The sequence below is a fragment of the Hypoxylon fragiforme genome (assembly GCF_022984875.1).
Source record: "Hypoxylon fragiforme strain CBS 206.31 chromosome Unknown GGS25scaffold_10, whole genome shotgun sequence".
In the NCBI taxonomy this organism is placed as follows: domain Eukaryota; kingdom Fungi; phylum Ascomycota; class Sordariomycetes; order Xylariales; family Hypoxylaceae; genus Hypoxylon; species Hypoxylon fragiforme.
Window position 1 is genome coordinate 1,412,524 of NW_026054765.1, and position 27,545 is coordinate 1,440,068.

General features: G+C 48.4%; 9 protein-coding genes across 9 annotated transcripts; 5 read left to right on the top strand and 4 right to left on the bottom strand.

Annotated features, from left to right (window-relative positions):
- Positions 1-4,473: 4,473 nt before the first annotated feature.
- On the bottom strand, positions 4,474-7,854 carry GGS25DRAFT_85977 (DUF221-domain-containing protein). Its single transcript, XM_049266080.1, has 6 exons — positions 7,510-7,854; positions 7,297-7,448; positions 6,044-7,242; positions 5,603-5,988; positions 5,519-5,540; positions 4,474-5,464 (listed from the first exon to the last, which is right to left on the bottom strand). Exons 1-6 carry the CDS (start codon positions 7,576-7,578, stop codon positions 4,659-4,661), a joined length of 2,634 nt encoding a protein of 877 aa, XP_049112329.1. The 5' UTR covers positions 7,579-7,854; the 3' UTR covers positions 4,474-4,658.
- A 223-nt stretch (positions 7,855-8,077) lies between these two features.
- Positions 8,078-11,346, top strand: GGS25DRAFT_510665 (alpha/beta-hydrolase). The gene is made up of 7 exons (XM_049262664.1): positions 8,078-8,903; positions 8,960-9,001; positions 9,073-9,329; positions 9,387-9,501; positions 9,556-10,022; positions 10,077-10,285; positions 10,371-11,346. Exons 1-7 carry the CDS (start codon positions 8,587-8,589, stop codon positions 10,632-10,634), a joined length of 1,671 nt encoding a protein of 556 aa, XP_049112330.1. The 5' UTR covers positions 8,078-8,586; the 3' UTR covers positions 10,635-11,346.
- On the bottom strand, positions 10,652-12,148 carry GGS25DRAFT_86054 (RTA1 like protein-domain-containing protein). Its single transcript, XM_049266081.1, has 5 exons — positions 12,048-12,148; positions 11,616-11,991; positions 11,465-11,525; positions 10,958-11,380; positions 10,652-10,905 (listed from the first exon to the last, which is right to left on the bottom strand). Exons 2-5 carry the CDS (start codon positions 11,929-11,931, stop codon positions 10,794-10,796), a joined length of 912 nt encoding a protein of 303 aa, XP_049112331.1. The 5' UTR covers positions 11,932-11,991; positions 12,048-12,148; the 3' UTR covers positions 10,652-10,793.
- Positions 12,149-12,648: 500 nt separating this feature from the next.
- Positions 12,649-13,713, bottom strand: GGS25DRAFT_526304 (O-methyltransferase-domain-containing protein; the record flags this gene model as incomplete). The annotated part of the gene is made up of 3 exons (XM_049264960.1): positions 12,649-12,811; positions 12,878-13,075; positions 13,640-13,713. The coding sequence occupies 3 exons, from the start codon at positions 13,711-13,713 to the stop codon at positions 12,649-12,651; spliced, it is 435 nt and encodes a 144-aa protein (XP_049112332.1).
- GGS25DRAFT_510687 (EthD domain-containing protein) lies at positions 13,687-14,834 on the top strand. Its single transcript, XM_049262665.1, has 3 exons — positions 13,687-13,979; positions 14,111-14,388; positions 14,491-14,834. Exons 2-3 carry the CDS (start codon positions 14,176-14,178, stop codon positions 14,761-14,763), a joined length of 486 nt encoding a protein of 161 aa, XP_049112333.1. The 5' UTR covers positions 13,687-13,979; positions 14,111-14,175; the 3' UTR covers positions 14,764-14,834.
- Positions 14,835-17,240: 2,406 nt separating this feature from the next.
- GGS25DRAFT_510696 (uncharacterized protein) lies at positions 17,241-18,292 on the top strand. Its single transcript, XM_049262666.1, has one exon. The coding sequence runs from the start codon at positions 17,403-17,405 to the stop codon at positions 17,889-17,891; it is 489 nt and encodes a 162-aa protein (XP_049112334.1). The 5' UTR covers positions 17,241-17,402; the 3' UTR covers positions 17,892-18,292.
- GGS25DRAFT_510700 (uncharacterized protein) lies at positions 18,293-20,497 on the top strand. Its single transcript, XM_049262667.1, has one exon. The coding sequence runs from the start codon at positions 18,683-18,685 to the stop codon at positions 20,243-20,245; it is 1,563 nt and encodes a 520-aa protein (XP_049112335.1). The 5' UTR covers positions 18,293-18,682; the 3' UTR covers positions 20,246-20,497.
- Positions 20,498-21,369: 872 nt separating this feature from the next.
- GGS25DRAFT_86608 (uncharacterized protein) lies at positions 21,370-22,393 on the bottom strand. Its single transcript, XM_049266083.1, has one exon. It carries the CDS (start codon positions 22,162-22,164, stop codon positions 21,520-21,522), a length of 645 nt encoding a protein of 214 aa, XP_049112336.1. The 5' UTR covers positions 22,165-22,393; the 3' UTR covers positions 21,370-21,519.
- Positions 22,394-24,364: 1,971 nt separating this feature from the next.
- GGS25DRAFT_516172 (acyl-CoA dehydrogenase NM domain-like protein) lies at positions 24,365-26,291 on the top strand (the record flags this gene model as incomplete). Its single annotated transcript, XM_049263168.1, has 4 exons — positions 24,365-24,479; positions 24,640-24,929; positions 24,996-25,737; positions 25,798-26,291. 4 exons carry the CDS (start codon positions 24,365-24,367, stop codon positions 26,289-26,291), a joined length of 1,641 nt encoding a protein of 546 aa, XP_049112337.1.
- Positions 26,292-27,545: the final 1,254 nt, after the last annotated feature.

The following is a 27,545-nucleotide window of genomic DNA, read 5'->3' on the forward strand; positions in this document are numbered from 1 at the left end:
TAGTTAATAGCCTAATGCTAGGTGTAGTATGTTGTTTCTTCAACTATACTTATACAATATTGAGTTACACTGTGCTTCATGACGGAAAACAACAAATGCCACCTAGTTAGGTAGTGCACGGTTCAAGTGATGCTCATAGGTTCCTAACTTCGACCATGTAGTCACTTTCATGACGACAAGCAGGGGCTTGTAATGATTCTCAAGAGCTGTGAGGTATATGTCAGAAGTGATTGTTACTTCTACCTATCTAGGTACCTATGCACCTGCCTTAGTGCATGTACCCTCCCAGGTGGGAAGGCAAACTTGGAACTTTATAGGTGAATCTTTCCACTTCGAAATTCAGCCCCCTAGCAACGATCGTACCTACTTGGTACTGGGTCTCTGGGCAACAAGTCAAACTAAGAGACTTTCTGACTCTTCGTATTCAGAGTCCATTCTTAATGTTAAATTGCGTATCATCAAACGTCAACAAACTAAGTATTAGGCACATAAATTCAACAATGGCGTTGGGCTTTGAGTACAAGAGAACTCTCGATATCCCGCCACTCACTTCTAAGTTCCCCAGGTCCATACTAAACCGTCGTCACATTGTAGCAGAGGACATCCGGTAACCTTTTCCATAGCCTCCAAACCGAGCTGGGTAGGATACCCCTTCCCTGAGTACCTGGTGACTATGCAAATACATACTACGCGGTATTTGACATCTGACTATCAAATTAGTTTGTTGTCGTTCAATGGCGCGTACAATTACCTCCCAAGCTAAACTCAACATCCTCAGCAAGTATACAACATTTAAGGTACTGGTTAATGCCTATTTCAACTACTCCGGCTTAGACGCTAGTTAAGTACGTTGCCTAGGTGCCCACCTACCCTAAGTAGGTAGGTATACATCGATACAGAACTATTTCCTGTAGATATATTCACCCAAGACCTCATCCTCGCTGAATTTCTGTAAACAACACTTCATATCAACAAAGACCTGCTCCTCTATAGAGTCTGGTTCAAGTTTCAGTCATCTAAGAATTTTCAGTGTACAGCTGACTATCACATCATAGAAACGGGCAGTTAGGTTAACGATACTCAAGATCAGCGTACTGGGGTCAATAACGACTAACATTGAAAGTTTACAACTATTAAATCTTTTTCACATAGAAGAACGCTTGACTTTTGTGCGAAGATGTAAACAAACCACACAGAACATATCCATGGAACGAGAACCACGGCTTGGGTACATGTACACACTTCTAGGTTGGTACATAGTAAGCATATTTTTATCGTTGAACTATGCGAATCAGTCCGCTTCTTCATTTATAGTCCATCTTTGAACGTTAAATGCCATCCAGCCTTTTCAAACTCGACTATTTGTTCGCACTAGGCGTATTTACTAGTTGATTAACACCTCCTTCCCATTAGATGGTTTCCATTACCTCTTTAAGCAGGCACACCTAGAAAATATATAAACTGGACAGGACGCTCTTCACACTTCCCATCTTTTTCATTTTCCATCAAACACTCTTACTTCTATAATACTTATATCACGGATTTTCCTCTGTTTGAAATCCATCATCCTTCCCACACGACCGTATATCCCTATACATCACTTCATACATCACTTAACACACCAAAGTCAGATACTTAGGTACTATTATTATCTCATCCTTCGGTTCCCATGGCCGCTCCTACACAGCAACATACGCGATCATTCAATGATTCCGTAACTCCAGACGTGCCTTACGGCCAGGAACGAATCGAAATGATGGCCCGCCAGGCTCTGCAGAATTTGAACAAGATGATGACACCAGAATCGTCCATCTCTCCAAACCCTCGTCCGGAACTCCCTGTCGTGCCCCTGGCAGAATCTCGGTTTTCTGCCCATCGTGGAGTTTCCGGTCATCGTAGAGTCTCCGGCCATCGACGAGTCCCCGGCCATCGTCGAGTTTCTGGGCATCGTGGGATTTCTGAGTATCGTGGGTTGACCAACCAGGCGTCTGCACGATTTCTCGCGGCTGGTCCTCCCAGACAGAACCGTCTCTCTCCCCTCGAGAGACAGGCGAGCCTACCTGTTTATCCCCCAAGCACGCCAATCGTCAACCCGGCCTCGGCGGGCAACAAGCCGTACAAGACCGCGGTGATAGCCCGTATCGTCGACCACGCGTTCTTCAGCACCCCGGGCGTGATCCCCTGGAGCCTGCGCACCATGCACCTGCCCATGTATCGGCTGCGCCTGCACCTTCCCCTGCGCGGCTGGCCCTGGGCACTGGAGACCCGCCAGTCGTTGATGGACGACGTGGTCGAGATCTACCAGCAGAGCGGCAACGCCGCGGTGAGCCGGAGCTGGAACTGGGTGCTCGAGCACGAGCTGCGCGCCGCGCTCGGCCGCTTCTTCCTCGTCGACGTCGAGAAGGCCCAGGGCGAGCGCAGAATCCGCCCGGACTACGCCGTCTACGCCCTCCTCGTGCTGCTCCCGTCGATCGACGCCTTGCTCCACGAGCTCTTCGCCATCTGCGCGGACTTCAAGCCCGTCTGGTGGGTCCACCGCCGCGAGCTGCTGCAGGCGCGCCGCGACTTCTACGAGGCGATCGACGACGACGTGCGCCGGGATATCCGTGAACGGGGCTCGAATGGTGGTGTGCCTTGAGATGTCACATCGGTATGCTTGGATAGGGCGCGCTTGTAAGTCTGGAGTCCTACCTACGGTGTGGTATGGTATCTACGTGCTAACATCCGAATGTGTTTAGTCTGGCTAGCCAAGGGTGCAGTCGAACCTGCCAATAGGGATTAGCCGTATAAGCGATATTCTGCCCGGTATACGCAGGTTTTTTTTTGTGGTGTTGTAATAGCGGTATTTTGGCCTGGTATGATATATGGAGGCTTTAGGGTAATAGCATAGTGTCACGAGGCGGATCCTAGAAGACGCAGAACAACACTGTTCTTGCGCCGGGATCCCTAATATATCCCCTATGCTATGGAAGCTACCTAGTACATATGCGTGTGAGCTGCCTTTGTTATAGATAGGTATGTGACTTGCCATGCAGCTCTGGAGGCCCTACGATATTATCGAGCAACAATATGTCGGAGCTACAACACAGCCATAAGCAGGCAGAGAAGACATATTCGCAAGGACTAGCACTAGGTGATAACATCTATCTAAAATAAAATCAGTACACCTTAGAGGCCCAACAATGGTAGGTATTAGGTGATAAGGGGTCACGTGGGTACCCTGATCCAGCACGTGTCTTAGTCATCATCTAGAAGTGGACACACACCCCACATCTTCCCCAGACCCCCCAGATCTTAGCGTTGACCCCACTGATACCTATTTAGTACGGAGACAGGACGCTACGAGAGTATTTTCCATGGCCAAATCGAACTGGCAGGTGTGAGTCGGTAGCAAGATTGGGAGCTGCTGCTTACCTACTACTAGGGAAGGCACCTAGGGTATAGAAAACCACCTGGCAGCGTCCGAGTAGGCGCTTTAGGTAACCCCCTCCAAGCTTTTGGCCTCTTGAAATGTTTAAAGTGGGTCTGGTCCTCCCCCCTATTTGATCTACAATATGTGGAGGCTAGGGGGAGAGATGGGCGAAACTTGGCGTATATAGTTACTAGGTACCTAAATGCCTATTATGCATATCGCATTGCTACTAACTAGAAGCTTATATCGTTGACAGCTTCAATGTTGTATTTGGTAGGTTGGTCACCTAGGTACCTGTAGATGTGTGTGCGTGTCAAGTACTTCCTGCCATTAAGGTTAACAGGTAGGTACCTATCAAACATAACATTCCATGAATGACACTAGAGGCCTTTAGACATCTGGTTGCTATGTCGACGCGAAAGAAATAAGCTTGCACTACTTACACCAAACGGACTGGATGCCATCCCAATTATTCTAGCGCCACGCTATTTGATAGACAGATAGCTGATAGCTGTCACGTCTGTAGACTTAAGCTTAACTCTATCTACGGGCCACGTGGGAGCTTGTTTCTTCTAGGGTAAGTGGGTGAGATGCGATAGCCCGGCGCGCGGCGGCGAACTTAGTAGTTGGTAGACTTGAAAAGGGCACATGTGAAGCGGGGACTAGGTATGTACCTAGTGGCTGGCTACTATATGTACATTCCACGATACTTCATCTGAATCAAGGTAACTTCATGGTGATAACTTACAAGTGGCGGTGCTTCTTAGAAACGTAATCCTAGTAAGATAAATCAAATTCAGCTGATTAGCCTGAATTTTCGAAAGCCGTACTAATGTTCTCGAAGTACCTAGTAGTTAGTACGTTAGGGGACGGAAAGTCTAAGTTGGTTCTTATGTACCTAATAATAGGGGCGGGCTGGTATCTGTCAAGCAAAACCTTACGAGCAATGATTATCATTTCGGCCGTGCGTTGACACGCGCTCTTCTATATTTGTAGAAAACCGAATCTTGAGACCGACACCCTAAGTACTACGACTATGACTTATCAGCCTAGTACGTAACCTGGTAAATACATCACAAGGACGGCCAAGATGATACATAATCTGAGCGGTAGGTACCCGTATGTTCTTTGGTCATTAAGCCAGTAATTCAAGAGACACGCTATAAAGCGACCTAGATAGTATCTACTAAGCCAACTAACACCATGAACTCTCACTCTCTGATCCTAAGATGTCGACTTCCCTCGGCTAATACTTTACGCCCTTTTTCCAAATCGGCACCTCACTAAAGTCTTCCACACTCCACTTCACCTTCCCCTTTTCATCCAACCAAGCACCCTCATCACTCGCCTTCAGCCCGTTCTGTTCATTTTCCGAGATCTCCACCTTGCTAGCTCCCATCGGATCCTTAGCAAGCCAGATCAGAGGCGTCTTGCTCGTCAGCGCGGGGTTAAGGTACGCGCTGCGGAGTTGCTCTTCCGAGTACTCCTGTACGTCATCTTCGTCCTCGAACGAGCCCCCTTCTTGAAGCCAGGCTCGCATAGCGTTGTACGAGGCAAAGAATTGCGGTTCGAAGAAGCGGGCGATTGGGTCTAGCACTCGCTCTGCAACAGTCTGAGGTATGTGTGCCTGTTGTCCTAGGCGCTGAATATGTGATATCGTGTTTGCCTGACCCTCCTCCGCTGATGCTAGTAGCGGTGCACCTTCATCGCCTCCTTCAGATCGGGCCGTCAAGTCGGCCGGCAAAAACTGCTCGAGCGGCGCAAGGTATTTATTCATCAGTACGTTGTATAGCACAGTTACGATGAGCAGAATCACGATTATGATAGAAGGACCTGTAGATGTCCTCATGACGAAGAGGCCGAACAAGGATAGCTCGGCAATGTAGATCCCGGTAAGGAGGTGTTGCAAGGCAAGGGTATAGGCTTGTCCCTTCGTGTCAATCTTGGGCTGGATGACGAAGAGAAGATTGTATCGGTAAGATATGTAGTATAGGGATAGTCCGGCAGCAGCAAAACCAAGTACTAGCGGTGCGATACAAGAGTAGGCGATCGCTAGATAACAGTAAGTAGACTATATCGGAGATATGGACGAGAATGATTACTCACCAATGATGGCAAAATTGGCAAACTGCACATTCCTCCCAGTTAGCATGAAATTCATCACATTCAAAAGGGGCTGTTTATTCTCACCTTTGGGTACAATTTACCCCACGCAATCCCCTTCATACTCGTATAGCTGGTAAACTTCTGTCGCGGAGTCTTATCAAAGAAGTAGTCATAGAATAGATATGAGAGAAGGTCCGAGTAGTTAAGCAGATTGTCAGCAGCAGACGTAGTGCCTTGAATAATGAAATAAGTCAAGTAGAAGTTTGACGCCTTGGGAAGCTGCCTTGCTAGAAGTTCAGGAATTGAGGTGGGATCCTTGACCCTTTTCATCAGCTCCGCGGCAACGGGTGCTGCGCCGGAGAAGACAGCAGTGACGAGGAAGACCTGTATCACCTGGAAAATGTAGTACCATTTTTGAACCTTGAGTTCAGTGGCCGTATTGGTAGGGCATCCAAACGATTTGAAAATGTCTAGTCTGGATCAGTATCTTGATTGGGGATTCGATTAGCATCGTGAGACACTTACACCTAAATATGCCTGGTACCAATTTACTGAGCCAGCTGGTAGCTAAAGGTGGTACCAGCCCAGAGAGAAGACCAATGACCGGCTCGGGTAGGTTCTTTAAGAAGCTCAACCACTCATAATTTTCGGCAAGATAACCGATGTTGGAGATTAAACCAATGAGACCGCTGGGAATGGACCAAAAGACAATTGTAGCAACGACAATCATGAGAGCAGTGCCTTCCTCGGAGATACGGCGAGCCGGTGGAGTCGTGAGGTTTTTCCATATGACTTCGTTGGGTAAAACACCAGTATAACGAGGACCAAGAGCTAGCAAGTTGCTAGATGCGACCTGCTGACATGCGCGCTGAGCTTCGGCACACGTAGTAAATTCGACGAATACTGCCGCTCCTCCATGAGTCTCGCCAATCTCGTAAGCTTTCCGTGCATCTTCAATCTCTGCGTCTTCCTCCTTGATCTTCTTACGCAGCCACTCGATGCTGTCCACATTTTCCTTCATTAGAGAAATATCAACCTTGTGTCGAGGCCGGATAGACTTCTTCACTGAGTCAGGAATGGCCTCGTAAGTTAGAATGCCGTTCGTAGTATTGGAGTTCTTGGCAAGCTTTTTCCCTGCTCTGTAAGCCCTTCGAATGAGAGACATCTCTGCGGCTTCTAACTGTTCGACTTTGGATTTACGACTCGACACCAAACTTTCTATAGCATCTATTTTCGCTACTGGCCACACGCGCAAAGCCTCTTCGCCAAAGAAACGGTGAATATTACTCTGCTCCAGGGAATCCCTCGGCGCAGATAGAAAAAGGACAGTGCGCGAAGAAAGCCGTCGCGAGACGGGCTTGGAAAGGGTCCAGGCTTGACGCAAGCCAATGAGCCAGAATCTTTCTCGTACGATAGTGAACATGACGAAACTGAAGAATACGCAGGCCATGACTGCATGAGCATAGTAATGGCTCTTCTTCTTGATATTGCCGATGCCTATCTTGTCAAGTTCGGTTGAGGAACCACCGCCAGTAGCGTTTATGGGCATGAGAATAGGCCATGTGAGACAGCAACCGACGAAACAGATGAAGATGATGGTCCGGAGGAAACGGAGATAAAGGAAAGCATCAAGTGATTCGTGATACAAGATAAATTTATCGGGAACTTGGCGCATAGTATGAACCCAATTGAAGTATGAACGGCTAGCAGAAGGGGTTCGATCTCTGTAGTGCTTATTAATAACGAGAGCTACTAGAAAATTTCTAAGAAATTCTTACTTCTCTGGTATACTTCCAATAAACGTGCGAGGGGCATAAATATTGGGATATCTATGTCGGATGAGGACGAATATAGCAACAAAAAGAAGTCCGGTAGCCCAGGTGGGAACGAAAGCCGATACAATAGCGGCAAGGGACGCGGAGCCTTTGGGCTATAACGGTAACGAGACGTTAGACATAAGATTCGCATATATAAGACCTAGGCATACTAACCTTTGCCTCCATAATACCTAGGCCAATGTTTGGTTGGCTAGGAGGATCCATTATAGCCTGGAATTCCATTCTCACTGTTTGTTAACACTCCGTGTTGAACGTCAGGTGTTAGATGGGGATGGTGATAGGGGTATGGCGTAGATGACAAACGCGAGGTGAAGCATTAAACGAAATAATGAGCATAACGAGTTTGTTACCACTATAAGAAGTATTAGGTAACTATTAGACTAGTAGGCGCTGCAAGTAGTGGAACTTGGCCAATTATGTTGGTCGTCCTCCAATCAAAAACATGAAATGGGAAAGAGAAGAACAGTCGACTGTGAAATTGAAATAATCAGCATTATTATCAGTTCGCAATGTCACGAATGATGACGTAGACGCGAAGTTCAGGTTTCATACCTAGGGTAGGTCTTGGCAAGTGTGGCTATGCACGTAGGTTGATGTGGCTGGACGTGATGTTCAGGGGCCTCAGAGCTCAGTGTTTGCCGAAGCTCACGTGACAGCAGCAAATGACTACCTAGGTACATAGCTAGGTTAGTCGAATACGGCTGCTTCTCACACTTCTCAATCTCAATATATTTTTGTCCCTCTTTCTATTAGGCTGACTGCAATCCAGTCATAAGCCATGAGCTTATTTGAAAAGGTACCAATCGGATAAATGCGACGTCTAAGCCACAAGGCAACAGTATTTCCTCTTCCATTCCATATTAACATGGCACTCCGTATACGCCGTATATGCCGTATGTGGCCGTAGTAAATCGGGATCTGCAACGCGTCTGCCACTCTCGGCCCCGCCCGTATTGCATTTACGGCGTATTCTTCCCTACAACAACAATAATTCTTGATAAATTCGGTTAGACGTAAAAGGTGTGGTATTCAGCTGCTAAGCTTCGTTTTTATGATCAGAGGATCAAAAGTATGGTTCCGATATGAGTAATAAGTCCCCAGGTAAGAAATTTAAATCACAAGGCAGAGGTACTTATATGACTCTTCCTGCCCGCCTAGAAACTCCTCGATCGTCCATTCTCGCGATTCACCCTCACACTGAATCTGTATTTCTCATTCATCAAGTTGATCATGTCATCTTTCAGGACCATACTACAACTCTCCTTCTTTGCATTATCTCTTGCTCAATTCCCTGGGATCTCAAAGTTACAATGGAGCCCTTGCAATGAGACCGAAGTCCCTAGCGAAGTTCCCATGGAATGTAGCACTCTATTGGTTCCACTGGATTATACTGAGCCTAACTCCAACCAAACACTTTTGCTTGACCTTGTGAAAGTTTCCGCACTAACTAAGCCATCAAAGGGGAGTATTCTCTTCAATTTCGGCGGCCCGGGAGAAGGTGGACGTGCCTCACTGGGTATAAAGACTCTATCTGAAGAATTGCTAGCGTAAGTAAAGGAGACCACGACTCCTATCAATAGCCATGTCGCTAATATCCTTCTAGGCTCACGGGTCGTCAATATGATCTCATTACGTTCGATCCACGGTAAGATCATGTCCCCTTTTCCTCATCATAATACCCGATGGCATTATTAACAACAACAATCAAATTGGCAGCGGCACGAGTGGCTCTAAGATACCCATGCAGTGCTTCGAAACTGAGTTCGATGCTTGGTCTTATCTGTTCTCCCAGGGACCCAGTAACCAGTCCGACGTGGAATTGGCTAGGAACTGGGCTCATGCAAACACGATGGCTTCTACCTGTCTCAAGACACAGAACCAGACCGGTAGTCTTCTTAGCTCGGCATTTGTGGCCAGAGATATGATGCAGGTAGTTGACGCGCTGGGAGAAGACGGCTTGCTTCGATACTGGGGTAGGTTAGATGAAACATCGGTGTATATCTAGTTAAACTGCTAACAACACATCTTAGGATTCTCATACGGAAGCACACTAGGTGCCACTACCGCTGCCATGTTTCCTGATAAAGTTGAAAGGATGATTCTGGATGGTGTTCAAAATCCACACGAATATTATCATTCACAGATGTACGTTATCCCATGAATATACATGCTAGGCACACTGCTTATTTTCATATGCAGCGTCTTAGAACAGTGGACCGACTCAGACAAGGCTTTCTCAGCTATCTTCACCGGCTGCGTAGCCAATCGAGAGAACTGCGCTCTAGGAAAAGGCAACAACAAGACAGCTGCTGAACTTGAGCAAGCCGTCTGGAACATGCTTGATACCGTTAAGTACCACCCGATTCCACTCGGGTCCTTCATAGTAGACTACAGCGCCTTGAAAACTCTCATAGTGAATGCTATTTACAGCAGCGCATTGTGGCCAGGGTTGGCGACAATGCTCAATGATCTACTAACAGGGAACCTGAATGAGCTCGCGCAATTGATTGAGGCAATATCACCTTCGACCACGCCTACTGTCTTTGAGCAACTCGCAACCCAACAAGCTCTCCTAGGTATCCAGTGCGGTGACAACATGGTCCGGACTGATACGTTCGCGGACTTTGTCCCGTACACCGAACGCCTTGCGGAAACGAGTAGACTCCGTAAGTGATCCATCATTCAAGCATATCGGAAAAAGCTAACCCTGATGGTCTTAGTGGGAGATGTCCCGACTTACATATACAGTGCCTGTGCTCAGTGGAAGATCGAGCCTAAGGAGAGGTACACAGGGGACTTCAACGTTAAGACCAAAAACCCGGTCTTGTTCATCGGCAACATATTTGACGGTCTCACGCCCTTGGTCTCGGCAAAAAATGTCAGCTCGACGTTTGAAGATAGTGTCGTTCTAACCGTGAACGGATGGGGTGTAAGTTTAATCCAACTCTTCGTTTTCTCCTTTAACTCCGTGTTTAAAACTTAAGCTAGTCACTAATGTTAATGTCATATCACAGCATTCATCCTTGGCTGCCCCTTCAGCTTGCACCATCCGGACGACTTCAGCATATTGGGCCGACGGTACCCTCCCCCCTGAAGGAAAGATTTGCGAGTCCGATGCTCCCTTATACTCGGCAATCACCTGGGCAGACGTGATCGCACAAGTGTATGGAAATTCTACGACTTCTGCTAAGCGACACGCAGCAGTTCTAAGCAACTCGACGGATGTTCTAGCCCCTTTTCTGGGACTGAGGGGAGTCTCCACCCTGCATGGTCTCTGAGCTTCAACGATTTCTCACATTATAAATCTCAGCTCTTTGTATTATCTGTAGCTTCTTATAAACGGTGCTGATGACAGGCCAATTTGTAATTATCAAAAGTTGTCACTGGACGTCCTATTCCTTTCAGCATTATTCTGGTTCATGTTGGTCTTAAGCAAGTCATTTAGGTTGAACATCAACAAGTCCAAATTGATCCAACCGGGTCTGATGATTCCTAAAAACAAGCCCCGGATGACCGATCATAAGGAAGAAAACGGCAGAAATGACCAGACTGCACACATTAGCCGATGCCACCCATAACCAGGATATCAAGAAAGACTTACACGCCCTCCAGCCCAATAAACAGCGGCTCGTCCGAAATCAGCGTCCCGCTATACCCCTCTCTGAGCTCCACCAGCCTATACGCACACCTCGCCAAAATCAGCACAATCGCCAGCGCCATGAAACCAAAAAACAGCCTCAGCCTCGTCCGAAACGTCAGACTAGAACCTGGTCGTCGCGCTCTGGACCGGAAGTACCGCGCGAGATAGTCGGCGAAGAAGGCGCAGAAGATGAGCATGGCGGCGACCTGCAGGCTGAGGCCGACGAGGGCCATGTCGACGCCGATTTGGCTTGTGCCGGATGAGGCGGTGGAGAGGGCGCCGCCCGCGGCTTGGAAGATCAGGCAGATGATGTCGCTGGGGATGAAGATCCAGTAGAAGAGGTTGGGGGGGAAGCGGGAGAGGGTGGGGGAGATGTTTTTTATGCTGTTTATGGTTAGGCGACCGGATTCAGGATATCTGGCAGGGAGTATATATGGTCAAAAGGGGGGAAGGGGGAGCAAAACTCACGTCGCAGCAAGCGTTACGTAAATAGCAGCGGAGTAGTAAACCGGACCGCTCGTTACGCAAACTGATCCATTCAACCATTTACCCACAAGTCAGCGTAGTCCTGCGCATCAACAACAACAACAACAACAACAACACCACTCCAAGCACGTACCAATCTGTATCATAAACGCCACAAAATTAAACGGGTTATAGTACATCGCGATCCGCGCCGCATACCCCAAGACCGCATTCACCGCACCGAGCAGCATGCACCCCATGAAGAACCACGTCTTCCACCGTATCCCGAGGTATAGGTGGATGGACGCCGAGAGGCAGTACAGGCAGAGGAAGGTGATGTTGGCCGCGAGGCTGGGCCGGTACCGGTACACGCTCAGCTCGATGGGACATGTTTCGAGCGTGCAGTTCGCGCCGGGCCCGAAGACTTTGGTGTACGGCGGGATGATGCCCGGCGGAAAGTTGATCGACATGCTGGGGGTGGTGAGTGGTGGTGAAGGATGTTAGACTCGGGTTATCGTGAGGGTGTAAGTCTGGAGTTTTACTGTTGTGAGATGAGGAGGTCTACATCTTGAACTACACCTCATACCTGTAGGGAGGTATATAACATCCCACTCAAAACTTGGCCAATCTTGTTTGTTTTGCGCAGGTTCATTACGTCTTCGAAGGGGCTGAAATACATGCCCATCCATCGTGTCAGACCAAAGTTCACTACTGCCAGATTCAGCGAATATCTCATACAAAACTATCATCAAAAAGCAGTTCATCGCACTCGCACTCGCCTACTCTACTTGTTTCTGATCGGCCTTCTCATTGGCCTTGGGCGAGCATCGGGGCAGTGACGAAAGCCTTGGCGACGAAGCGAGTGCGAGCGAGCAGGGGTGGTTTGACAGCTGTGGTTCCATTGGATCTATCCGGAAAACTCTTATCTAGATCGTCCCGTATTTTCGACGAATGGCTCTCGTTCGAAGATGCAAATCCTGCCGCTCTCTCAATGCAATACTGGGTACGTACCTACCAATACACCTAGATATTGTTTTATTTTATCAGGGTAGTTCAATTCTAGATCCTGTCTGGGTACTGTGATAGCACTCGTATAAATAACTGATCTGGATCTGGGTTGGGGTTACGAAGTCCTGTGATTTATATGGGTTATTAGGTGTGTAGGTAGCTACCTGGGTATATATCATCTACTCTTGCCACTCAGCTTCAATGATCCAACGCATGGCACCGGTAGGCTTCTTGGCTCCCACGTATCGAAAACGAGGGTCCGCTCTACGGAATAGCTCGGGCCATTCGTGCATCTCACGCTTCTGGGCATTCAGAAGCTGCTGCATTCCTATATGCAAGTTTCTGTTGCGTCATCAGCCATTCATACCGTAACAGATAGGAATATTCCTATACTATTCGCTGACTTACATTGCCCTTCGCGCATCAGCTGTGCTTAGACCTTCAAGGCCTGGAAGGATGCCCTCGTGGATAACCGCTCTAGCGCCCGGCTCTAGGGCCGGGATGAGGTTTTGGAGAATCTTGATGCAGTGTTTGTCCGCCCAATTGTGGAATATCGATCGAAAGAAGTATACGTCCGCCTGAATGGGCTGTACCGTGAAGAAGTCACTGTGGAATGGAAACTTATTAGTAGTAGTATCACCTAGCTAGGTAGAGGTACCCAAAGTTGAATTCAATCGTAGCAACTTGTTGGAACAAGGAATGACGTGAATTGGTGTAGTCGGGCTATCAGCACTTATAAAGGGGGGAGACTCCACTTGCAAACGAGGATGGAGCTATCCTATTAGCTAGTTACTCCCGCCATCCATCCCTTATTTGCCTTCTCATGTTCGTCATCGTTAGGTTGCTTAACATACATACTGAGTTAACGATGAGCGGGCAGCTTTTCCATCTCTGTGGCTGGTAGTGAAGGGCATCCATCCCCGATCGGCTCTTTGATCAGAAGTTTGAAGAAAGGTGGAACTTATATCAGACCGGTCGATGTTGTGTATAAAATGTGAGATTTAGTCAGGAGAGATATCCATCGGTGCCGCTGTTGGCATTTTTATACACAGACGACGTTACACTGTATAGATCTCCAGGGTTGCCGATTTTGAGGTCTAAGCATTGCATCTCTTCTTATGCCACGCCTAACCTAAATCACGTGGATCCCTTCTCAGTAATTATGCTTACAAGCCCAGATACCCCACGTGCATGTGGCCTAAGTTATCAAATATTCCCAGCATGGGGCGAGAGATGTAAAGCATCTTGGAGGCGGAAAATCGATAAAGATGTCACTGCTTGAACTACAACGATAGCATGGCGTCCCTTACCTCGCGTTTGATAAAAGTGCTTTCTGAAGTCATTCCCAACTACAAACCCCCTTTAAACAATGCTACGATACTATCAAAGCCCCACATTCGAAATAAGAAGTCATACTGTGATCAGCTTAAAGCTTCTTCAAATGCAGATGAAATGAACTTTTTAGCTAAGGAAGGGTACTCCAAAGATGGTTTATGCATGAATACTCTAGGTTAGCGACATATGCCACAACTCTATATGGATAGTAGCACAATCCTTCCAGTCATCCATGTGATGACACATACACACATACATACATACATACCCCAACTCTAGAAGAACTGGAAGTTGATGGATAAAAAGGCCACTTCCCAGAGTCTTTCTTCTCGTAGGTACTGACAACTAGCTAACCGTACCTACCTGCCAACATGCCTTGGTCAAAGGTGTCACACGAATTCACTCACCCCCAGCTTAGCTACGAAGCCAAACCCAACTTCCAACCCTACATCAAGATATCCGTCTTCTTCAAGAAGCTCGACTCTGTCGACTTCGACACCTTCTTCGGCCACTGGCAAACAGTCCACGCCGACCTAGCGGTAGCAACTCATGGATTCCGTAAGCATGTCGTGCGCTACGTTCAGGTAGGCCGACCCCCCTCCGCCCCTTCCACCTTCGCACTCTATGATTTGATTTTCCTTTCTTCTGTCTGCGTATGAGTATCTACATTAGCTAACGGGCCCCAGCACCACCAAACCCCCGAGATGAAGGAGCGGATACGGAGTCTCGGTGGGAATGTCCTGGACTATGACGCGTGCGCCCAAGTGTATGTCAGGGAGTGGGATGACTGGCTCACGTTCTATAAGAGCGAGGAGTATGCTGCTGCGCTGGGTGAAGATTCCCCTCTTTTCATGCAGCTACCGGTGACCTATATGGTGGGGCATGAGAATCTAGTTGTTGGTGATGCTTCGGGTCAGATGGGGGGGGATGATGGCTTGAATGTGGCCGCTTTGGTGTAGATGCGATGGCATTGTGGGGAGTAAACTGGCGAGGTGGCTTAATCTAGGTAACTAGTGGCATATATATTGCGCAAGTCATCTGAGCTAAGTAATAACGAATGTGTTTATTCAGCTATAGCTTCCTACAAATAGATCATCGTGCTATTCTCCTCGCATGATGTGTGACAAACTTGGGAAGGGTTTCAAGTCCCCAGAAGGGTTACCTAGACTTTCTACAATCGCTTCGTCCTCCTCTTCAGGGGCGAGGTTCTTGTTTGTAGTGTAGGTAGGCATCCTTCCCCAACTTGGGAGCTCTGAGCATCGAACCAAACGACCGGATAACTGGGCAGGCTTCAAAGCCACTCGATAAACACTAAGCAGTGACGAGATAGTTAGTTCCATCGAGCCATACGGTATCGCAGTCCTGGGCGTTGATTTACTTGGGCCGTGGGCTCGAAGCCAGACTACTGTCTATAATCCCAACTTGTGCATCCCGCTGGTGATCTGACCAGTCTCAGGGTAGTCGACATGCACATTGACAACCTCGACTTTAGGCTCTTTCTCTTCACGCTTGGCAAGCTCCATTTGTACGAGAGCTGGCAATCTGGCCGCTAGAACCGACTACTACCAGTCAACCAATTGCTCTTCACATGTTATGCTCAGCTTGACTTACATTGTCCGGATTCTTGTTCATAATTCTGCATCGTCTTTTGAGCCATTCAATATGCTTCTTGTCAGCCTTCTTGTTACCCCCTCGGCACTTTGGTACACGGTCTTGGCGTTGCTGGAGGTGTTTGAAAAGCTGTCGAAATTGAATTCGGTGTCTCATTTCTTCTAGTCTCCATATATCTTCTAATTGCTCCTTCGTCAACACAGGAGCAATAGGCTGTTCGGCGGGCGTTGAGTTTGGGCCAGACATATTGATTGTTCGTGGAAACTTTGGTAGGGGAATATGTGGATGGTGGCTCTAGGCCGGACCCCATTCTAGAGAGCAGAAATCGATACAGATTATATCTCAGGGGAGAACGACATATCGTAACGCCAAAAGTCACCGAGGCACATCTGAGTCACCTACTGCTAGGACATGCCTTGTTACCTACTTGGTTTTCAGTGGCTTATAAATGAAATAATACCATCAGAATGAAGTCACAGTGGATTTAGCTGATGCAGTCTTCTTCTTTCCGCACAAATCTTCACGTTACCGTGAACGAAGGTTAAACCAATGCCAAGACCTGATATTTCTTGGGGGTAACACTCCATACTAGGTAGAAATGAACATGAATATCACACCAGAAAGTCTCATATTGCCATCTAAAGTGTGGCAGGTACTGTGCACCTAGGTAGGTAGCTAAGGTAGGTATTATTTTGAACTACATATGGTCGCGCTCTCGAATTGATAGCATCGCCATTTGTGACTAAGGTGACTCGTTTCACACATACTGCAGGCCATGATGTTAAGAACGACATACATACTAGGTACTGTCACTGTCACACTGCCCAGGTACAATACATCCGGATATAATAACGTGTGGTTGAAACTAGTGGTTAGGTAAGATGATATCTCAGATTCTCAGATTTGTATGCACAATACAACTTACCTACCTGCAGCCCCAGCCGCTCGGGCCTATAACTAAATACCTAAGTTAGTTATGATGTGGTTTCATTCAGGTTCTAGATGTGACTTGAAGTAGCAAAAACAGCAAAAAAAGCAAACACAAGTCGGCTCCCGCCCTCACTCATCACCAAGCCACTCTAGGCCTATCAAAAGTCGGGGCGTGTAATCGTTGGATGACAGTTACTGAGCCGCAAAAGTACCGGGTACGCACCTAACCCAGGCATTTCAATGTTCAATGTTGCTTTTGTGTACAAGTTCCAACACTTTTGGGGTTCACCGCAAGATGAACCTCATCTATCCAATAACACGGTAGCTGCAGGATCTAATGCACAGCATGGTGGGCCATACACATGGCCATACATATGCTGAGTGGCGCAAAGCAAGTGCCTACTTACTGTAAGTGGCATACTTCATGCTTGTCTGCGCTGTGCGCACAAGATTCCCCCGCGTACCGACTACATATAACAAATGCAACCTTACGAGGCAACCTAACTAGGCAATCTAGGCGTCTTTCTTTACCCATACTAGGTAGGTATAAGTAATTGTTGTTCAAATTCAACGGATATACCCCCTCCCTATATATTCGATCCGAATGTTCGAAGCAACATTGTTTACCTACTTACAGTAAATCTGTTGGTCTCCGCCCTGTCGCTTGGATACATAGGATCAACCCAGTGCGACCGAGTTTTCGGTATGGCTAGACTAAATAAGTTCCAATGCAAACGGTTCTCTACAACCAACTCTCACTGATAACCGTACGTAAGCCAGGCAAAGCGCGTATGACATGTTCGAGGCTACAAGCTTGCCTGCATAAATAGGTAGTAAAGTATCGGGGACACGTCCGATTCCGTCCCCTTCTATTTTCATTCCTTCGATACTCTTAACCCATAAAGACAAAGTTTTTTTCATTTTTCATTTTTTCATTTTTCCAAGGCTACGATACTACCTGCGTTCCTGCCTTAGTCTCAATTGCCTTGCCATTTCGAGCTACAACCCTTCATCAATTCCAAGATTTTAAGTAACAAGTCCTACATAGTACCTTGCAATGTCATCATATTACTACAACATCCGCGAGCATGACCACGGGCTTGCCCATGACCTGGCCCGTCAACTCTCGCACGAGACACGTCATAGCGCCCACCCGACGCAGTATATCGTGAACCGGGGCAAGATGACGATGGATGACAGATCCTTCAGGCACAGCAATGCCTTCATCTACAACACGCCGGGATCAAGCCTGCGCATCGTCCCGACCCAAACCGAGTCAGTCACCAGAACCAGGTACGGCTCCTATCACTCGCCTCCGCCATCTCCTCCGCCTCAGCCTCAGCCGTACTACCTGCCCGAGCCGGGTGCGGTTGTTGGCACATGCCACGGCTGCATGGAGCGGCGAGAGATCTACTACGATGGCCACTGCCACGAGTGTGCCTCCATGCGACTGGTCTCCCCACCGCCCAGGGTAAGGCACAGGCACCGCCATACTCTCCACATCTCGACTGGACCCCCCGAGAGAAGAATGCTCGGGTGGCGCTGAGTCCTATCTGAGCTTCTCACATCACTAGCAACATCAGGCTCAACTTCAGTGGGCCACCATCATGACCATTTATGAACTTAGAGGAGCGGAGAGGGATGGAATATGATATTCTGGTGCTTCGTTCTCATATGTCTACATGGTTGCGTTGGAACAAATGACTTTCCTTGCTACACCTAGCGTTTCTTTTGTTTACTTTAGCATTATTTGACGTTTAGTTTAGCCTTCTCGGGATGAACAGCACGCGAAAGAGGGCACATAATGATCAAGTGGATTTTCTTTGTTACTTATAAAGGGGGATGTCGTTGAGAATTCTTTGTCTACGGCTAATTTATTGAATTGAAATTCGTACCTAATAGAAACTTTCTACACTCAAACTGTGATATTATGATCTTTAACAATGATATTCCAGAAGGACTAATCGCTTTCAAGTTTTACTTCATGGTCACATGTTTAACCGACGAGAATTCCACGACCCGCCCCCCTTTTCTCCCCCCTAACCCTGTTATCAAAGAATTAAATCTGGCGAGTATGCTCGTTTTGGCTGGAAGAACACGATGATTTAAGAAATGAACAGACTTAGTTTAGTATACTTTAACAAAGAAAATGTACTGAACAGGCATCAAGAGCCAAAACAATCAATTTGTGTGCGTTCACTACATGTAATTGTTTATAACCACCCACAGGAGTCGCTGAAGCGACACAAGCGGATACGCCAATTTCCGCGCCCGTCAGCTTTTCGTTGCCAGTACCTAGGTACCCAAGTGTAAAAAGAAAAAAAAAGCAGATACAAGATGGCAGACAGTCAAGCCCACAGCTTCAGCATCCAGCAGGAGTTCTTCATCGCCACCAAGCTCGACACCGCGAGCCGTCCCAAGCCTCCCCGGTTCCAAAATGCCAAGGGAAAGCCCATCCACATTCCCCAGGACGAAACAAGCCCAGCGTCCATAGCAGTCCATATAGACAGAGCGGTAGGAACGTTCATCCGGACCGCCACCAAAGGCCACAGGGGCGACCGTGTCGTTGCCTCGGCTGCTCACCTGGACAATGATACGGAGTCCTGGCACTTGCGCGACACCGTCGAGTGGTCGATAACGCAGCCCCCCGACTTCAGAATCCCCAAAGTACTAACCGAGCGGCACATGAACCACTACACATGGAAAGTCGTAGTCTTCCAATCGCCCACCTTCTGGGCGACCGAGAAGTCCTTCGCCGAGGTCCGGCGCGTGTACCAGAAGCTCTCGGACACCTTCTGGGTGCTCACGTGCCCGGGCAAGGGGATGCGCATCCGCTGCGGCCGGGGCAGGAGCTGGATGCCGCTGGGCGAGCTGCGGCGCATCGGCGCGCTGCTGTTCGCCGCCGACCCGATCCTCGCGCAGCTGCACCCGGCGCACCGCCGCAACGGCAACGCGCAGTGCCTCAGCATCCGGCACTACAGCAACCTGGCGCACGGGTGGTCCGCCGCCGCCATGGACCGGAAGCTCGGCACTCGGGGCAGGGCCGAGGAGGCGCCCGAGGAACTCGAAAACGAGAACCAGCCCGCCGTCCCCGCACCCGAGACCCCCAAGCCAACGCGGCGCGTCTTCCGCCGCGGCGAGCTCGACGGGTACACCTTCGACGCGAAGCAGTTCTCCCAAGACGCCCCCGCGGACCTCCCCGCCACCGCCACGCTCCCGGGCGCCTCCCCCGCCGCCCCCCTCGACATCGTCTCCGGCGCGCGCGAGCTGATGTCCTGCACCAGCGCGCCCACCCTCGCCGCCCTCCTCGCGCACCCCACCGCAAGCACGGCCTACAGCTTCCGCGCCTACACCGCCCCGCAGTACCGGCAAGCCTCCCCCTCCCGAGCCCCCCGCACGGTCGAGTCCCGCCAGCCGGCCGGGACCCTGCACCCGGACCTCGTCGTGCTGCAGGCGCGCGTGTTCGTGCAGCTCTGCGCGTTCGCGGGCGCCGCGCCGCTGCGGGAATTCTGGAAGCTGGTGCTGGACCTCGCGATGGGGGAGGTGTGGGGGACGGTGTACGATGTCCTGGATCTGCTGGCGGAGTGTGGGGTCGGGGACGGGGAGGTGAGGCTGGTGGAGGGGGTGATGGCGAGGCAGAGGAGGGTCGTGGTGGGGAAGGATGGGTGGAGGGTGAGCGAGAGGGAGAGGGAGAGGGAGCCGGTGGTGGTGACGCTGACGGCGGGGAGGAGGGCGTATAATCGGGTGCTTGGGGCGAGGGTTGTGGGCGTCAAGAGGGCGTATAGGCGTTGGAGGGTTAGTGAGGGGGTTGGGATATTCCGCCATGTTACGGGGAGGCAGCTTATGTTCTTCGTGCTGTTCGTGTTCGTTGTCTTGGGTTGTTGTGGTTTATTCGAATAGGGGGCATTGGAGCATATGGTATCATTGCCGGCATATGCTATGGATCTGCTACCGAGTCGGGAAATTGCAAGCACGAGGGTGAGGTGAGAAAGGCTCTAAGCTCAGGGGTTGAGGCTGTTCTGATGGGGCTGAAATGATATGGCTGGTTGGTTGGTAAAAGAATCTGTTGGTTAATTACTGGTCTACCGGTCGGTATGTGTCTAGATGCCTAGTATGTTTAGTTACTTCTGTTTCCCGAAGTTGAAATGTTTTGAACTCGTTTACTTACCGAAAAATGGTCATATGGTGTGTCTGCCTGTCTGTCTGTCTGCCCCCTATCTTTCCTCGGCACTACTAAACGGAGTCTACCGGCGAACTCACCTACCTACCTCGGTACGTAACATCCATACCTATATCTACAAACACCATCCGACCTCCGGGTCTGGTACTTACCTACCTAGGGGTACATAACAAACGGCACCAACAGCATCAAACCGTAGGACCAACACCTCTCACCGCTATCTTGCATGTACAACTCAGTTACGTCGTAAAGTGTAGCTAGCATCACAAAAAACGAACACCTACCAAGCAAACGTGGTATGCATTCCGCCTAAAGTCATATACTGAACCCCCTTAAAACCTACCTTCTCCAACTCCTTTCACTCCTGACATACTCAAGCACGGTTCGACCTTCTAGATTCTTCATAAAGTAGGGCTTGCTCATCCAACAGTAGGTCTACACTGCCGGTAAGTAGGAAGACGCAGTCGAGGCAGCGCAAGGCGAACATAGACGGGATTAGTGTACCTAGGAAATCATATTGCATCCGGGGAGGGGGTTGCCAAGGCGAACGATACGGCGAGTTCTCGGAGGGGTTTAAGCCGGATCCGGGATGTGTTGTTGGTTGGGAAACATAATGCAATTAGTTGTCAACCTTAAACCTTGAACCTTGAGCTCACATGACAGAAGGATTTACACATACGTTGAGATAATGCATCGTTGTATTACCAGGTAAGCCTCATTAATAGTTCGCGAAGAACCAGAACCCCTTTATCCCGAAACTGTTCTACCTTCTGACCGAGAAAGGTTTCCTGGGTGTGTAAAAAAGGACTACGCAATGATCTCCATGCTATGAAAATGCCGATATTAACACCTTCGACCGAAACCGAACCCGAATCAAATCAAACCAGCCAACCAACAGCAGATCATATCTTCGTCTAGGTAGTCATACACCAAAAAAAAACCTTCCCAGTGTCCCCTTTCTATTTTCATCTCCCGCTACTATCGCCCATACCTCTTACACCATGTCCCGTCGGAGGGGGTTGAGGTTCATGCTGAATTTGCTTACAGTCGGACCTGCGTATTTGCTTACAGTCGGACCCGCATATTGGTCTACCTTGGACTGTAAGCCATCCTCAATCTTAGTTTGGTACTGGTCGATCTTTCCATTAACCTTCTTGCCGACAAAAGTACGGAAGCAGCCGTACGCGCCGGTACCAGCCCAGAAGAGGGCATTCACGAGATCGACCCAGACAGCGCATTTCATGAGCGCAACGCTGGTGCCTTCGTATTTGTCATCGTCGCGCTTGAGGAAAATAACGGCAAAGGTGCCGAATAGCGCAATCCATAGAACGAAAAGGGTGAGATCCCAAGCGAAGAGACGGTGGGATTGGAATTTGCTGAATGGGTTTGGGATGGCATACACGAAACAGGTGATGCTCGAGAGGCCGGCAACAATCAAGGCGTAGACCCACGCTACCGACTGCGGATTTCCATCCTTGTGATCTCGGTTGACTCGACTGCCATACAAACCGCAAACGATGATGGCGAGTATGAATTGGATGCCACGTGCGACCCAACGCAGCCATGTTTCGTAAATGTAGACTTGCTTGGTAGCGGCACCTTTGCCGAATTTGGTGACGAAAGATTTTATGGCGGGCATTTTGCCTTTTTTTTTTTTTTTTTTTTTTTTTTTTTTTTACAAATGTTGTATGTTGTTTCGGGTCAAAATGTGTGGAAGTCGATTCGAGGCGTACGATGTGTGTCTTCCTAAAGGAAAGTGTAGATAGAAGGATAGGTAGATACCTAGAGATAGAAATGGAATTCGAAACGAACAGAATATGCTAAGCAGCAAACATAAAAGGAAACTAACAGAGAGTGAAATTATTAAGTAATTATTGAATGAGTGCAGAATGAAGCGAAGACAACCAGTGTCATCTGTGTACTGACGATGATGATGAAGAAGAGGGCATTTGTACAAGTAACTGTGTAAGAAATCATGTTGGGTATTTAAACGGCCTGACAATGAAAAGGATAGCCATTATTCAGCCAGTGAATCAGAAACAAACAAGCGCCTAATCAAGTGGAAACTTCAACCCTGATGAAACAATTTTTAGCAATTTTAGTAAAGAAGACCGACAGCCAACAAGTCTTTGTACGATGAATTCAAACAAAGAGAGTCTGGAGAATTGGAAGCTTCAAGTCTCAATGTTTCTAAATCGGGATTTCCTAATTGAAGCCCTGCCAACCAATCGAACAACGAATCCATAGTGGTCCGAGCTTCACAGTTTGTCTCCCACTGAACGCTGACAATGATATCCATTGGTTGAGAGGCTCTGTTGCGCGAGACATAGGCCTGCGATAAAGCCCGCTATAGGCGCGTAATGTGCTGTATTACCCGCCAAAGTTAGACGGTTAGCGACATCATGACCGGCGCTAAAAACGCGTGTAAGGTTAGATCCGTTACGCTGGGCTTCTTTTGACCATCTAGCTAGTAGACAATAAGGGTGGTTATAGTTACTTGGTGATTCGAAACAAATCTGACGACAACGTCTTTCCGACGACGCACGTTGTGCTATGAGAGTACACACATATATAGGTAGCGGCCCAGTATCTAACCTAGATGGTAGTAGGCACTTACGTACGCACTCGTCAAGTTTGTCAAATGTTGCTGTTACTTACTATCACATTGTTCGTCTTGATATAACTAACGAGTGATTCGCAAGATGGAATGTGTAGATAAGCACATATTCTTATCCGACTCAGACATATATGTGTAGGTAAGAAGACATTTTATCCGACTCGGAGAAACATGACGATGGGACATTACTCTTCATTACTTGCGAAGATGAGACAAGAAATCGTTTGCGATAAAGTGTGTTCAAAGTAACTACAAGTGTCGGCATCCGAGCAGCCAGGGGTTGCGATCTAATGACTAGTTGTGGAGCCCTTGGGGACGTGCTGAATTGTAGTCACATACCTCGGCATCTTGAGACCCCCATCCTAAGATTCCCCAGCTTCTCCAATTAATAGCCTACTACCCACCTTAGGAAGAGCCCTGGAGATTTTTTTTTTTTACTGCATAGTAAAAAAAGGTGACATCACCATGAGCTCCGCAGCATTCTAACCTTAGCCTCCATAACATTCACAGTAGTCAATGTTTCTTCTCCGATTTGAGAAATCTAACCTAGAATCACATGCCAATACACTTCAAGGCATGACCTTTTTCACATCAACACATGGGACTACGCTAGGTTAGACAAGTACGAGTAAGGTAGGAACGCCATACTTTTTCCCCATGAAACCTGAACCTTGGAGCCCCGGAGATTCTATTAGTCCCTCTGCTTCGGTAAAGAGCTAGGCACTACGACTAGTAGTACTAGTACCTAGCATCCGTGGGGCCAGGCAGTTTATCATTTGCCAACTGGCTACAAGCAATAAGCAATACCAGCGTGTTGAGTGGCTTACAAGTGTCTGATCTTAGGGAGCTGTAGCACTGAGTGCAGTATCTGTGGCTGTTTTCGGCCAGGGGGGGTTCCACTTAACATGGGCATACCGTGGACCTTCCAGAATTAAAGAATCACATGTCGGGTAAGGTCAATAGCATTGAAGAATATTAAAGACTCGGCAAGCTGTAATAAGCCGAGCTTACTTTTCGTCGCCTCTCGTGAAGCCTTTAGATGCTTTTTAAGTCTTCAAAGTCTTAGAAATCTTTCCAGCAATCTTCCTCACATCTTCACATCTTATATTATACCTACTTTTTATCTACGTCGCATTCCTACTCACCAATTTCTATATAGTTTATACCACCAAAATAATACACAAATACCCTTTTTATTCTGTATAGATAAGCATCTCTCATAATGTCCAAGACTTTCTCCAAAAGCGATGTTGCGTCGCACAACAAGGGCGATTCGCTATGGATTATCGTTGATGACGATGTCTACGATTTGACCAAGTTTCAAGACGACCACCCTGGTATGTTTTAAGATGCCATTTGAATTCAATTCCATTCAAATCAATTTTGCTACACCTTTGAGAATTAGCTTTCGGGATGTTCCAAACCATGCGTATCCGCACGTGTCTAAATTGAGTCGAGTTCCCAGTCAATGTCGCTAATCTAATCTTCAATGTGCAGGCGGAAAGAAGATCTTAACACGAGTCGCTGGAAAAGATGCGTCCAAGCAATTCTGGAAATATCACAACGAAGGTATCCTAAAGAAGTATAAGCCGTCACTACAAGTCGGTTCATTAGATACGAAGCCCAAAGCCGAGCCAAAACCAGAGCCATCTTCGACCCTCGCTGCACCCAAACCGACAAAGGAGACCCAGAAGGCGCTCGTCCCATCTCCTGTGCAAGAAGAAGCCGAGGCTTTGGAGCCGTATGGTGACCTAATTCCATTCGCAGATCCCAACTGGTACCAAGGGGTATGTCTCTCCCCCCCACCCAATCATGCGTGCCTCTCAATGACCTTACTAATCATCGGAGTGCAGTTCCACTCCCCCTACTTCAACGAATCCCACGCTGCGCTCCGTGCTGAAATACGCCAATGGATTGAGAATGACATCGAGCCGAATGTCACAGAATGGGACGAGAAGAAGGAGGTGCCGCGTGAGATCTTCCTCGAGGCCGGTCGTCGCGGGTATCTCGCAGGCCTGTTAGGTGTCCACTACCCGACGGAATATACCAAAAGCAGAGTCAAGTCCGTGGCACCCGAGCAGTGGGACCTGTTCCACGAAATGATCGTCACCGACGAGATGTCGCGCACCGGATCCGGCGGATTCGTCTGGAACATGATTGGCGGCTTCGGTATCGGCTGCCCACCGCTAATCAAGTTTGGCAAGAAGGCCTTAAAGGACAGAATCCTCCCCGGAATCTTGTCGGGTGAGAAGAGAATCTGCTTGGCCATCACCGAGCCCGATGCGGGCAGCGACGTCGCCAACCTGAGCTGCGAGGCCAAGCTTAGCGAGGACGGCAAGCACTACATCGTCAACGGAGAGAAGAAGTGGATCACGAATGGTATCTGGTGCGATTACTTCACCACTGCTGTACGGACAGGCGGCGAAGGCATGAATGGTGTCTCGCTACTCCTCATTGAGCGCGATGCTGGTGGCGTCAGCACAAGACGCATGGACTGCCAGGGTGTATGGTCGTCTGGTACCACATACATCACCTTCGAAGACGTGAAGGTTCCTGTTGAGAATCTGTTGGGCAAAGAAAACCAAGGCTTCAAAGGTATGCTATTTTCGACTAAAATTTTTTTTTTTTGAAAACAATAAACTAATCCAATTATAGTCATCATGACCAACTTCAACCACGAACGCATGGGCATCATCATCCAATGCCTGCGCTTCTCGCGCGTGTGCTACGAGGAGTCCGTCAAATACGCTAACAAGCGGCGCACCTTCGGCAAGAAGCTGATGGAGCACCCGGTGATTCGGATGAAGCTGGCGCACATGGCGCGCCAGATTGAGGCCTCGTACAACTGGCTCGAGAACCTCATCTACCAGTGCCAGAAGATGGGCGAGACCGAGGCCATGCTCCGCCTCGGCGGCCCCATCGCCGGCCTCAAGGCCCAGAGCACCCTCACCTTCGAGTTCTGCGCCCGCGAGGCCAGCCAGATCTTTGGCGGCCTGAGCTACTCTCGCGGCGGGCAGGGCGCGAAGGTCGAGCGCCTGTACCGTGATGTACGCGCGTATGCTATCCCCGGTGGCAGCGAGGAGATCATGTTGGACCTGAGCATGAGGCAGAGCTTGAGGGTTGCGAAGATGTCGGGGATGAAGTTGTAAACATTACAACAAAATGAGAAAGCAAGGGGGAAAGGCATGTAAATACGAAAGAAGAGATTGTAAAGGTTTTTTATTGGGTGGAGAGCATGATGCCATTATGGCTTGTACGATGGGGAAGAATTGAAGCATCAGCTTACTACTGGGAAGTACTTTGCGGTTTGCATCTGGCACGATTTGTTTTGAGGCGTTGGATTGTTGCTCAGTGCCGTGTGCCTATAGTACTATTATTTATTTATTCAAAGTTACCTACTATTTGTTACTATTGTTACCATTGTGAAGAATTTGATGTGAGGTTATGAGTGCATAATTATAGGGGGGTGGCTCGCAGAATGTTTTCCCATGCTGCACCCCTGTCAGACTGTTAGGTCGCTATGGCAGGTGTCTCATAGACTACCCCACCACCTGGCTGACACCTGAGCCAGCCCCTAATCGATTGAGCCACAGAAGGGGCAACCGCTAATTAGTCCACTAACTAAATCCTATGAATTGATATTACGGGTGGCAGTGTAAAAGCGGGACAGGTGGCAGATCTACCTGGGGTATCTAACAGCCGACAAGATTCTGACAGGGGTGTAGTATGGAAAAACATTATGTACATGATAAGTGGGTCTGTCGTAATTGTCATACAGCTGCCCGGCAGTTGCTCAGTACCCCTATTCCTAACAACCACCCAACGACCGTGTTCCTCAGGGTCTTGTTCTGGGGAACTTGCGCAGCAGTCAGTTGCCTCCCTAGGTCCCTAATGCATGTATTTTATAGATACCTACCTAAGTTACCATTTCCTACAGGTACATATACACATTATTGTCGAAAACAGTGATAGTGTTCATGAAATGTTTCCCCTTATACCACCTAGTAGGCTGATCAGGTCATTGAAATTACAAATAATTTACTAGAAGTACTTTGAGTCGGTGTGTACATACTGAATCATCTCCACGGTGTATCATGACAAGAAAAATATACTGGTGAAAGGAAGACTCAAGTTTCAACGCTCCTCCTACCACTGCCTAATATCAGGTAATCATACGCAAAAGTTGTACGCTGTGTTTCCCGTAAAGCTTGGTAGACCTTTTAAGGTTTCGGGTGATTGTCTGTTAAATATTTGATATGATTAGTTGTGTCTGTTCCTATTTACTCACTTGAGAACTACAGTAACGATACAGAGCTTGTCGATGAGGAGCACAACAAATAGAAAATACAAGCCAACAAAAAGTAGAGAACAATGTTAAGATTGCGTCCAACTCTATAAAACTT